At 31.9% G+C, this 13,185-nt stretch overlaps 1 protein-coding gene across 1 annotated transcript in view; it reads right to left on the bottom strand.

The window, feature by feature from the left end:
• LOC111708281 (uncharacterized) overlaps positions 1-4,459 on the bottom strand; it is a 9,990-nt gene extending 5,531 nt beyond the window's left edge. The window contains exons 1-7 of the mRNA XM_023481602.1: positions 3,941-4,459; positions 3,380-3,438; positions 2,106-2,257; positions 1,767-1,864; positions 1,143-1,266; positions 441-525; positions 116-178 (exon numbers count right to left, since the gene is read on the bottom strand). Of these exons, the coding sequence (XP_023337370.1) occupies positions 116-178; positions 441-525; positions 1,143-1,266; positions 1,767-1,864; positions 2,106-2,257; positions 3,380-3,438; positions 3,941-3,984 (625 nt within the window). The 5' untranslated portion in view covers positions 3,985-4,459. The remainder of the gene's footprint in view (positions 1-115; positions 179-440; positions 526-1,142; positions 1,267-1,766; positions 1,865-2,105; positions 2,258-3,379; positions 3,439-3,940) is intronic.
• Positions 4,460-13,185: the final 8,726 nt, after the last annotated feature.

The following is a 13,185-nucleotide window of genomic DNA, read 5'->3' as shown; positions in this document are numbered from 1 at the left end:
AAATCTAAATAACTAACCCTTGAACAAGAAATATCTAGATAACTAACCCTTTAACTAGAAATATCTAGATAACTAACCCTTGAACTAGAAATATCTAGATTGTTAAAGTGCATACCTCTCATGAGAAGATTAGTTGAAGCTTTTTTTTCACGGTTGTTCATTATATTGAACAGGAAAGCTAAAATATTATAAAATGTTAACAAAATTTTAGATAAAAGCTGTAGAACATTGGTAAAAACTTGCATTGGATAGTTGAAAAAATTAACTGAAAATGCCAATTCTATTCTATCTATTTAAAGCCAAGCAAAATTTTACCTTTAGTGATTGTAAATTCTAATCCTGAAAAAAAATTTTCCGGAAATTGTTTGTCTTTCATCTAGAGACTTATTTGATCCGTTACATTTTTTTTAAAATGTTGTTATCTGTTAATCTGTTGCTACCTGCTATTGATATGTATATTAGAAGTGCAAGCCAAACATCTTCTCTTATACCACCTCGTATACTTTTCCAGTAAGAATCTTTAGTCTAAAATAAGAACAAAAGATTAAAGATCAAATTTAATAAAAAAAAAAATTTCAGTGAAAAAAGCAGAAAATAGCAGTATCTTTCAGATTCATTTAAAATCCACAATTTAGGTAATTTCCTAGTATACGATTTTTGGACCCCCCCACCGCCCCCCCCCTCCTATCAATTTTGTACATGGGTCTGACAGGAAGTGTCTTAACTTAACCTAACCCGTGGCCGCAGCGCTCGGCCCAGAAAGTGTGGCCGCAGCGCTCGGCCTTCTCTTAACCTAACCTAACCCTAAATAACAAAAAAATAAATAATAATAAATTTGCTGAAAAATAAATGGTCATGTACAAAATTGAAAGGAGGGGGGGGGCGGGGGGGGGGTCCAAAAATCGTATACTAGGACAGACCCACAATTTATAACAAGAAAATCCTCGAAAAATTTACTTGTTCGGAGGTAGATCAACAAAAAACAGCTGAAATTATCAATTGAAACATGGGCACAAAGTTACCCAACGGGAGATCTGTTCGGCTAAGCCAAATCCTACTGCTTAGCCGGTGCCACCAGGTGAAAACTGATAAACGATATCCGACTCAAAAGTTTTGGCCTCCGGTTGATTTTAAAATTTTACCTTCGATGTCACTGTTTTCGATATTAGATAAACTGCGTCTTTTCCTATTGGATGCAAAAATTTGAAATCTTGAAGTCTGTCTTTGCTCTCCATAAACCCAAGCATAGCAACATCTATTTCGTTTCTAAATGCAGAATGAAAGAAGAATGTGTTAAGGGTCTAATTTTTTCTTTAAGAAATCATGAAATTTTTATTATTGGATTTTGCAAAAAAAAATTATTTTTGCATATTTGCACATTTTTTTTTGCGAAATCTAAAAGTACAGCAGAAGAGCTTTCCAATGTTGTACCATTTGTCATATTTGGACATCAACCATGGGAAGGGGGGGGGGGTCAAGTATCCTAGGTTTCAAGTACCCCAGCAGGGCTAGGGTTAAATTATATATGTCTAAAGGGACTAAAGGAACAGTAAAAATATAACACTAAAAACAATATGCATAACAGATTTTATGGAATAATTGCTCCTTCAGCAAGAGAGCTAAATAACTTCGCAAGAAAAAAAAAACGAAAGAAGGTTTTTCAAATTTTTTGAAAAGTCGCATATTTATTTTTTCACGAAATTACTCATCGTTTTTGCTTCCTGTCGCAAAAAAATGCGGTATATTGCGGCCAGGCAGTGATTTACCTTTGCAGCATTCCTAGTACACCATTCCATGATCCATTGATCTTCCCTCCCCATTTACCATCAGCTGCCTCCTTGCACTCTACTTTTACACCAAGAAACTAAACAAATATTTTTAAAGGGACCGTTCACTTATCAAGTCATTTCAGGGTAAATAATTGGTACAAGTCTTACTTAAATAGTGTTTATACAATTAGATACCATACCTTTGATAAATTGAACTATAAATCAGCTTTTAGACAAATAAAAAAATAAATTTAGATGAAATCACATTTATCAAGGAATGAACCAAAAAAACTATTTAATAAGATTTTTCTAAATCTACAAGACGACATTTTTTACCTCCTGAAAGATTTGAGAAAAATCTATTGCCATTCCGTTAATTTGTGAACAGTTTCTAATGATAGGTGATTTATATTCTGCAAATATATCATCGTGGGTCAGACCCAGCCTTAGGGTAGTGGTTTCAGGCGAATTCAACAATAGCTGATTATCTAATCAAATTTGCTTGTTAACTTTCAAAACTGAAGATTTAATAAAAAATATATAGTCTTTAAGAAACTATTATATTTTATTTGAGAAACTAGTATATTGTATTTGAGAAACTATTATATTGTATTTGAGAACCAACTATATTGTATATGAAAAAATGTTATTTTTGTATTTGAGAAACTAGTATATTGCATTTGTGAAACTGTTATATTTTATTTGAGAAACTTTTATATTGTATTTGTGAAACTGTTATTTTGTATTTGAGAAACTAGTATATTGTATTTGAGAAACTATTACATTGTATTTGAGAAACTATTATATTGTATTAGAGAAACTATTATATTGTATTTGAAAAACTTTTATATTGTATTTGAGAAACTAGTATATTGCATTTGTGAAACTGTTATATTGTATTTGAGAAACTGTTGTATTGTATTTGAGAAACTAATACATTGTATTTGAGAAACTATTGTATTGTATTTGAGAAACTATTATATTGTATTTGAGAAACTATTATATTGTATATAAGGAACTTTTATATTGTATTTGGGAAACTTTTATATTGTATTTGAGAAACTAGTATATTGTATTTGAAAAACTATTATATTGTATATGAGAAACTGTTATATTGTATTCGAGAAACTATTATATTGTATTTGAGAAACTATTTAATTGTATTTGAGAAACTATTATATTGTATTTGAGAAACTATTATATTGTATTTGAGAAACTATTATATTGTATTTGAGAAACTATTATATTGTATTTGANGCACGTTTTCCTTTCCACAATTATATTGTATTTGAGAAACTGTTATACTGTATTTGAGAAACTGATATATTGTATTTGAGAAACTATTATATTACATTTGAGAAACTGTTATATTGTATTTGAGAAACTATTATATTGTATTTGAAGAACTATTATATTGTATTTGAGAAACTGTTATACTGTATTTGAGAAAATATTATATTGTATTTGAGAAACTGTTATATTGTATTTGAGAAACTATTATATAACATTTGAGAAACTGTTATATTGTATTTGAGAAACTTTTTTATTGTATGTGAGAAACTATTATATTTTATTTTTTTTTACAAGAAAATCTTGACAAGCTAAATTTCCTAGTGTTGCGAAAGCTTGAGCAACTTGTTCATCAGTTGTTGACTTATATCCTGCAGCTCTAAATAAAGTAATTGGTCTGGCAATTTATTTTTCTATCTTTATACTTTTCCAGATTTTTCTTGAAAAATTATACCTTGATATCTGTATTATAAACTAATAGCTGAATGGCCCGGCGTTGCCCATAAAGAAAAAAATTTAAAAAAGTAAGATTTTAAAAAAAAAATTGGAAAAAATGCTCGAATTTTTTAGCCAATAACAAAGCCGCCCCTGAGTATCCACAACAAATATCAGCCCAATCAGTCCAGCCGTTTAGCCGGCTACAGGATATATATATATAGGAATGTCTTGTTTTATTATAAAGATATGCTTTGTTTCGCTAAAACCATCTGCAAAAATAGATCAGACTATATCTATACCTTAAGTTCAGATTATATCTATACCTTAAGATCAGACTATATCTATACCTTGAGATCAGACTATATCTATACCTTGAGTGCAGACTATATCTATACCTTGAGATCAGACTATATCTATACCATAAGTTCAGATTATATCTATACCTTGAGATCTGATATATTATAAACCAGATGGGCAAGGTCCACATGTTTAATAAAACTGAGCAGTTTAAGAGAATGCAAAACCTCGTTTGTTTAACTCAACCATCCTGAGCTAACAAATGTCTACATACAGGTATTGTTCAAGTTTACTTTTTTTCAACCAGAAAATAGCTTTTAAGCATGATCTTCTCATTTTTTCTACCAAAATTTACATTTTTTAAGGAATAATTAAAAGTTTTTTTTTCATGTTACGAAATTAAACTTCTTAGGTAACCTTCATCTACCCAATATTTGACTGGAGGACAAAATCAACATTATTAGAACTTAATCCCCCGCACGTGTCACGTGTCCCAGTATAGATCCAACTGCAAGACTGGGTTTAGTCGCATTGCCTTGGGCATTAATTTGACTGAAGTTTTTCATAGCTTTAGACATGCAAAGTTTAGAATTATTTAGCACTGGTTAACTTTAGTTTTTGAAATATTGGGGAAATTTTTCATCGTTTCTGTAAGAGCTAGCAATGTCTGGTAATTTGGCACGTTTTCCTTTCCACATCCAACCTTCCCCCCCCCTTAAACGTTTCATTCTCAGGGCAAGGAAAGTTAATTTCAATAAATAGCAATTTAAACCAGAGATAACAATAATTTCATATTCCTAATTGTGTTGAACGCAGTTATTAAACGCAATTTAATGATATCCAAATTCTCACCCCAGGAAGGATTGTCACATACTGCAGCTATGTACATGTTCAAAAATAAAAATATCTCTGTTCAGGTGGCTCGGACGAGAAAGTGAGGATAATGTGGCTCGGACGAGAAATTGTTGTGGTTGGCCTTCCTCCCCTCGGTCAGCAAGTGAGAAACGTTGGGCAAGCAAATCCATCTGAATCTCAGGAACAAGAGCAGAGCAGAGGCCGAGTAACATAGAAGAGTAGGAGAGCAGGAAACAGCTCAGCAAAGCAGGAAACAGCTCGCCAGGAAAGAGCTTGCAGTGCCAGCAAAGAGCGATGGAAACTAAGGTTTTCACAGTCATTTCGGGCTACGGATTACTTACGGAAATGATCCAGCAATTTTTTCCATTTCCAAAAAGTTCTGAAAATCCGGAATTCTGGAACAATTTTTTCCAGTAAACCGGAAATTTCCAGATCGTTGATCTGGATTTACGGAACGTCCCGGAATGTTGTTCCGAAAAATTTAGGATTCCGTCGGAATTTTCCGGGAAAAGGTTCCGGAAAAACGTTAAAGTTAAAAAGTTAAACTTTTATAAAAGATAAAACAAGTAAGTATTACTATCTACATAATAATATAATGAATGTGCGCCTGGTTTAGCTGTAGTTGAAGTTATACTAATGTTAATTATCATGCAATATAAATCCTGACTGTCAGTGCCATGTCTCAAAATAATATCAACTACAGAAAAATGGGGAAAGGAAGACGACATGTATAGCACTCCCTAAGTCTATTATATGTTGTTAGGACACAAATAGGTTATAAAATCACTTTAAATTGGTTTGTACACTGTATAGTAGACACACTACGTAATCGTCTCATGTTCATTGAACTATTTAAAGTCATAATTTAAGTCTATAAGTCGTCCTCCTATTCCAGAGTTTTCTGCAGTTCTCACTCTATATATATACTTTGCTCGTCTGTTTGTTTGTCCATTTGTATCCAATAAACGTCAAAACTGACCCAGCCAAAAATTTGTGAGGCAACTCACATGGCTCAAGGGAAGTTTTAAAACTGGTTAAAAGATTGGTGCAGGAAAAAATGTCGAAATTTATTATTTTTAATTCACCAACTCTTATTTATATGGTTCATTTCATCCCATCCTGGTCAAATACGGAGGGGGGAGGGGGGGAGGATAAGCCGATGGCCCTCTTGAAAAATAGAAATAATTTGTCAAATTTTTGGGGAAAGTGAAAACTGTAACTGTAAAATAGTCATGATGAACTATAGTAAACTATTTGTGAATATACAACTATAGAAAAGAATGCGTATTTAATATATGTCAATTAATAAGTTTTAACTTTTAACGTTTTAACATTGCTTTCTATATCTAACATTGTGTTAAAATTTCTGGTTTACGAAATGGAAACTGGAAATTTTACGGTTTACGGTTTCCATTCCGTAAACCAGAAAAATTTCCCTACTCCAAACCCTGATGTTTTACTCCAAACCCTGGTGTTTTACTCCAAATCCTTTTATTTTACTCCAAACCCTGGTATTTTACTCCAAACCCCGGAATTTTACTCCAAACTCTGATGTTTTACTCCAAACTCTGAAATTTTACTCCAAACTCTGGCATTGTACTCCAAACCCTGGTATTTTACTCAAAACCCTGAAGTTTTACTCCAAGTCTTTTTACTTTTCTCTAAACCCTGGTATTTTACTCAAAACCTGAGCCCGCGATTTAAAAGCTTCGGCTCGAGTCTTAATTCCTTAAACGCAGCTNTAGTAATACGTGTTTTACTCCAAATCTTTTTATTTTAATGCAAACCCTGGTATTTTTATCCAAACTCTGATATTTTACTCCAAACCCTGGTATTTTTATCCGAACCCTTGTGTTTTACTCCAAATCTTTTTATTTTAATGCAAACCCTGGTATTTTTATCCAAACTCTGCAGTATTTTACTCCAAACCCTTTACTTTAATCCAAATCCAAGTATTTTACTTTAAACACTTGAATTTCACTTATTATTCCTTCAGCCATCATCGACTACTAAAGACTGAATTGATACGGAATAAATGGCTTTTGCGTCAAACATTTAGTCGTGTTACTGTACACGTGAATAATCAGTCGTTATATTCTATACTGGAAGGTTCTATTGAAACCCTAATGAGCGCTTTTATCAATTTCAAACTTCAATACACAAAATAACAAATAACAAATTCTGTTAGTTGTTAATATTTATACTAGAGTAGTAAAAGAAGTTTTTGAACTTAACTCAAGAGTCAACTCTGTGTACTATGTGAACTTAAAAGGGAAATTAGGTTACAGCACTGCAATAATATATTTTTTTTTTGTTGTGTGTGGGGGGTAGGGCTCCCTTCAAACCCCCAATTCAGAACAGCAAAATAATCTTTTTTATGTTCTTCACTCTTCAGTTTAAGATTTGAAAAGTGTGATAGCTCTGAGTTCTAGGGGGAGGCACTGCCCCCTTGCCTCCCCCCTGTATACGCCCTTTGAGTGCATTTACATTTCTTTCAATATAAACTTGTCAAACGTTATAAAGAAACTGTTGTCACAGCTCCATCTAATTGCTACTTTATGGAAATTTTGGAAGTTCTTTTACAAACTGTGGACTATGGAGCTTAACCCCCCCCCCCCTCCACCCTTCAGGAAGGGACTGTCAAAATTCTAAACAATTTCTAGTGACCTTCAATTGAAAGGGATAATGGTCCGATTCACTATGGTATCATTAAGACCTTTCGTGAATTAGCAATGAAGACGATGTTACGTTTTTACAATTTCAAAAGATCCAAAATCTAGCAATTTCCTTGGATTCTATATCTGACGCAAATGTACGCAAATGACTTAGAACCGGAATTCTAAATTTACATTTTACAGAAAATTTACAGAAAACTTTCAACATATTACCGTTGGAAATTTAGTACTTGACTCTTCAAAGGAAGAGTTAACTTAAATGTTGACGACTCAAAGCATAGAGAATAGAATATATAGAGAGGAATTAAAATATACATAGAGAATAGAATATATAGAGAGGAATTAAAATATACATAGAGAATAGAAAATATAGAGAGGAATTAAAATATACATAGAGAATAGAAAATATAGAGAGGAATTAAAATATACATAGAGAATAGAAAATATAGAGAGGAATTAAAATATACATAGAGAATAGAATATATAGAGAGGAATTAAAATATACATAGAGAATAGAATATATAGAGAGGAATTCAAAGAATCTCTCGGTATGAATTTTTTCAGTCCCTTTCAGCCTGAAAGGAGTTCAAAGTGTATAAATCATGTAAATGTTCACAAATTATATGCAGTAGAGTACATAATACAGTATGTTCCTTAGACTATACATTTCAATTTTGAATTTTTTAAACTGTTAAATAAACTTTATAACGAATTAGGTGAATAAAAACATCATTTGATTTATAGTTATAACGGAAAATCATCATTTGGAAAGTGGAAGGCATAGAGTCTATGTGAAATGATCATTGGTCAATTATGAAACCAGCCTATTTCATAATTTGGTTTTATTTTAACAATAATTTTAGATTTTCTATAAAATGATGTTCCAGGGCCCAACAGGTTATATAGCATAAATATGTGAAGTACACCTGCAGTATGGAAACAGTACAACAAAATGGCCGTTTTACACTTTTTCCATTAAATTCCTCTCTATATATTCTATTCTCTATGACTCAAAGCCGTTTCTAAAATGTCATCTTTTGTCGGTAAACCTCCTCGTACTGTACAACAAATATCGTACTGTACAACAAATATCGTACTGTACAACAAATATCGTACTGTAAAACAAATATCGTATTGTACAACAAATATCGTACTGTACAACAAATATCGTGAGTAAGATATATATATGAGTGCAGTTTACATACAAATACAAAAGCATGAAGGATGAGTGTCTGTAACGTACGGTTTGTTGGTTCGTATTCACACTGATCCAACCAGTTACATTTTGTGCATACAGTGTGCTAAATCTACTGCAAACTTTGTAGCCTAGGCCAGAATCGTCGGAAGCCGATACCTCTAAACGCAATAACTCCTTTTACCTGGTCAGATCATGAAAGAATTTGGGTAATTAAGGAAACAACAAACGGCTGAACCGAATGGGTAAAAAAAGACTGTTTGGTAATTTCCGTTTCCTGTCTAAAATTGCAAGTGTGTTGAAAAAGAAAGATAAGGAACTGCATTTATATTTAAGATAATAATCAATTTACAAATATATAAATATATAAATATAATTAGATTCTAATTATACCAGTTATATACATTGATAATCAGAGAACAATGGAATAGGAAGACGACATTATAGTAATACTAAAGTGAATTTGATGTTACAAAGCAAATAAACTTACTCTTAATAAATCACGAATTTGGTAAAATGGAGTTGTATACAATTGCTGTCTTATATAAATTGTATTTTTTAAAATTATGACTTTGTATTAAAAGTCCTCTTCCTATTTCAGAGTTTTCTGGTTTTGGTTTTCTGAAGAAATATTACAAAAACCTCAGGTGCCATCAGGGAGTAAGGAATAGAGGGGAGATATAACTGACGCGGTTCGCCCTACCATATGAATATACATGCTTTGCAGACGAGTACTCCATTTGTATATGAAATATCCAGAAAAGGTTATTGTATACATGGTAATTGTACATCAGACAAATATTTCTTGTTCAAATGGAGTACTAGTCTGCAAAGCATGCATATTCATATGGTAGGGCGAACCGCGTCAGTTATATCTCTCTTCCATTTCTTACTCCCTGGGTGCCATGGATGATGGAAGTCCCTTCACTAGAAGCTAACCTGTTGATACATTAAGAGTGTCCTAGTAAACATGGGAATAAAGTGACGACTTTGAGATCGTCTTTTTTGATAATTTGCATTGTAATATCTTACACTTACATTAGTTTGATAATTAACATTTTTAAAATTTATTTCTACATTACTTTATAACTTTATTTTACATTTCTCTCTCTGCAGTCACTATCCGCTAAAACCAAAGACTACACAGACTGCTCATACACTCTACCTGGATAGGCTGAGCAGGCCTAAAGTGTCCCGGCACGCCATATTACGGTTCCATGTAATGTTTTTTGACTGACATCTCACGGCCATTTGTTGCATTCAGGGGTTAAGTTTTACAACTTTTTAAGAAATACTCCAATTTTGCATTTCCTATTCAAAGGATCCTTAAATATCCTTGTATACAGATGTCTCCTGTAGGGTTTCCACGAAATGGCTAAATCTTTTGCGCAAATTTTTTTTTGGCGAACTTTTGCGCTATTTTTGCGCTATATTTTTTGCGCAATTTGCGCAAAACCGGAAATATTTTTTGCGAAAGTTGCGCATGAAACGAAATTTTAGTTTTGCGCAATTTTTTTTGCGTGATTTGCGCAAAACCGCAAGTTTTACGCAAAATGTAACTTTTTAGGCGAATTGTCAAAAATTGATATTCTAAGCTTAGAATTAAACAACTGAAGATTTATTCCATACCATAAAAAAAATATTAACATACGAGTATGATAACGATTATTGGTTACTTCCAGTTACAAAACGTTTAAATTAAGGGACCAAAATTAATAAAAAAGAAATTAGAGAGAGTGAAACTTATTTTAATCCTATTAAATAATTTCAAGTAACCCTTAAAAGCTTTGCCTAATCAAGTATGAATTATATTCTTAAATTTTTTAAATCAAATTTCTGAAATCTTTTTAATCTTATATAAAATAATGCAAGAAAGTAACAAATGCCTGAAGAATCCACTTTTAGGAAATATGCATGTCCAAAACTAAAATTGTCGAGAAAATTGTGAGATTTGAACTCTTCTTAACTGTCATTGGTCAATTATGTAAAAGTGACCAAATATAGGAAGACATTCCAAAACAAGATTTTTCCAGAATTGAATTCTAAGAAACACACACCGTCACCAACCGTTTGATTTTTACGAAATTGCGGAATTGCGGATTTGCGCAAAACTCTTGTTGCGGAATTCCGCAAAACTTGAGTTTCGCAAAAGCGGAATAGGGCAATTTTGCGCGAAATTACTTTTGCGAATGATTGCGCAAATTGTTGTTTTTTCGCGCAAAACTGATGCGCAAAGAAAGAAAAAATTTGCTTTTCGTTCCGCAAAAATTGCGCAAAAGTTTTGCGAATGGAAACCCTAGTCTCCTGTCTTGATTGGTCGTGTACAGTACTTGTACAAAAATAGAACATGCTGTGGAAAATATCGCTTATTTTAGGTGTTAATCAATCTATGTGACTCTCTTATCTCTGGCTGAAACCCGCTTTTCCTTCGGTCAGTGTACTGCAAATCAGTGTCCTGCAAATCAGTGTACTGCAAATCAGTGTACTGCAAATCAGTGTACTACAAATCAGTGTCCTGCAAATCAGTGTACTGCAAACTGCAAATCACTTTGGTACACACCGAAAGCTTTATTTCTGGTGTTGTTATATTTGTCTGATATTTTTTTGTGAGGTTTTTTTTACCTCTCTCCCACTGTTCGTTTTGAGATAACGGAGTATTATGCAAGCTTGTAGTCCAACTTTTCAAGTCCTACTTATTCTTGAAAATTTTATAAAGATAATCTAAAAAATCTAAAAAATCAGCAAGTGTTTGTATTTTTGTACTCAACGTAAAAACTGGCAACTTAAAACCACATTTAATGGCTCAAATTGTTAAAAGAATGAAAAAGGAAAATATTAAAACATTTTTAGTATTATAATGTCCAAAAAAGCAATTATGGCCATGGAAGCAAAAAAATAATAGGTCTATTTACAAGAATAAGAAGCACGAAGCGCCTTAAAATCCTAGTAAAAATTATAATAGAAAAGAATTTTCTTTTGAAGTCTGAAATTTCTCTCAGTTATTTCACGTTATTTTCACCCAAAACATTTATCCTTTATTTTCTCAACAATTCTATTTTTACTTTCTTGTAATTTATCTTGGAGAAAAATAAGTTTACTGAAGTAACGTAAACATTTAAATCATAAATTAAACCTAATTGTCGTCTTCTAATTCCACAATGTTATGGGTTCCATTGTATGAAATTCTTTCATACAATGGTCGGCGTTTATATTAATGCAATGAAGACGACTTTGTAAAAGTTTTTTTTTTCAAATTACAAGTTTATAGGTAAACAAAAGAGAAGCTGTTAATCGACAGCTTCAGTAAGCATAAAAATTGAAATCGAAAATGGTCTTCATTGTTTTGATATTTACGAGACGACGACTATATATATTATTATAAATTATTATATTTTTTAATTGGTTCAGCCCAAAGTTTACACGTATATTTTGAAAAAGAAATTTAGATTATGAAAACAATGATGAATGCACAATATTTCTATAAGATTCAAAGATTTTCTTTCTCTTCCAACTCAGTTCTATCGGATATCTCTTCATCATCACTTTTTAGAGAATCCTCCACATCTGCATTAAAGTCTGGGACTTCGGGGATTATACATTCTTTCTTTGTGGATGGTATTTCATTCTGATTAAAGACAGTTTTAAACTGAATGAAAACGAAATATCATTTATCCCTTCATTCTTAGAGTGCCAGATATGGTTCACAAGGGTACCCTTTAAAGGGACAGACCGGCAATGTATGGTGGTTAAACTGAAATTGCAGTATTGTAGAGACATTTTTTAGGATTCATTTGAGACATATAAAACGTTTTAAAGATCTATAATTACTGAGTTTAAGCACAAAGTCGACATTCAAAACCATCAATTTGGGTGGGTACGTTTTGAAAATCGTTTTATTTAATTATTAAATAACGGCGACAAAAAATATTGTAAAAATTCTATAGTAAACTAATTAGATGTTTAGAAACATGTTTCTCAAAGAAATTTGTCAAAATATCAATGTTAGAATCAATTATTCGTTTTCATCATTATATTAAATTCCCTTATTTCTATGAATTTGTTCGCAGATTTCTACAAATTCTTCAAATTTCGTCTTTTCAATAAAAATTCTAAAAAATCTGCAGAAAATCTATGTGAATAATGAGGGACTTTAGGAACTAATAATTGAATAAGATTACTGTAGAATTTTGTTTCCTTTTTTGTCGTCGTTATTTTATGATTTAAAAGAACCGATTCTGAAAACGTATCTACCCAAATTTATGATTTTGAACTTCGTTTTTGCACTCAAACTCAGTAACTATAGATCTTTAAAACGTTTTATATGTCTCAAATGAATCCTAAAAAAATTTGTTCACAACACTACAATCTCAATTTAACTACCATACATTACCGGTCACTCCCTTTAAGAATTTAAATACCTATCTACCCAAATTCATGATTTTGAACTCAGTTCAACCATGCCATACATTGCCCGTTACTCCCTTTAAACCTCTGATGAAAGAAAAGCAAGAGATGTCAACGGGAACAATTTCAAAATCAAAAAGACAACTAAAAAATCACTGGAATTTGATACATTTTTAGATTAAAAAAAATACGCTATCTTCCTCATTCTTATTGAGATAGAAGTTGAAATGGAGAATCTTACATAATACAGTATGTTCCTTAG

Source organism: Eurytemora carolleeae, unplaced genomic scaffold (assembly GCF_000591075.1).
Source record: "Eurytemora carolleeae unplaced genomic scaffold, Eaff_2.0 scaffold784, whole genome shotgun sequence".
NCBI classification, from domain to species: domain Eukaryota; kingdom Metazoa; phylum Arthropoda; class Copepoda; order Calanoida; family Temoridae; genus Eurytemora; species Eurytemora carolleeae.
Note: the sequence above shows the minus strand (reverse complement) of the source record. Positions and strands in the feature narration are given on the sequence as shown.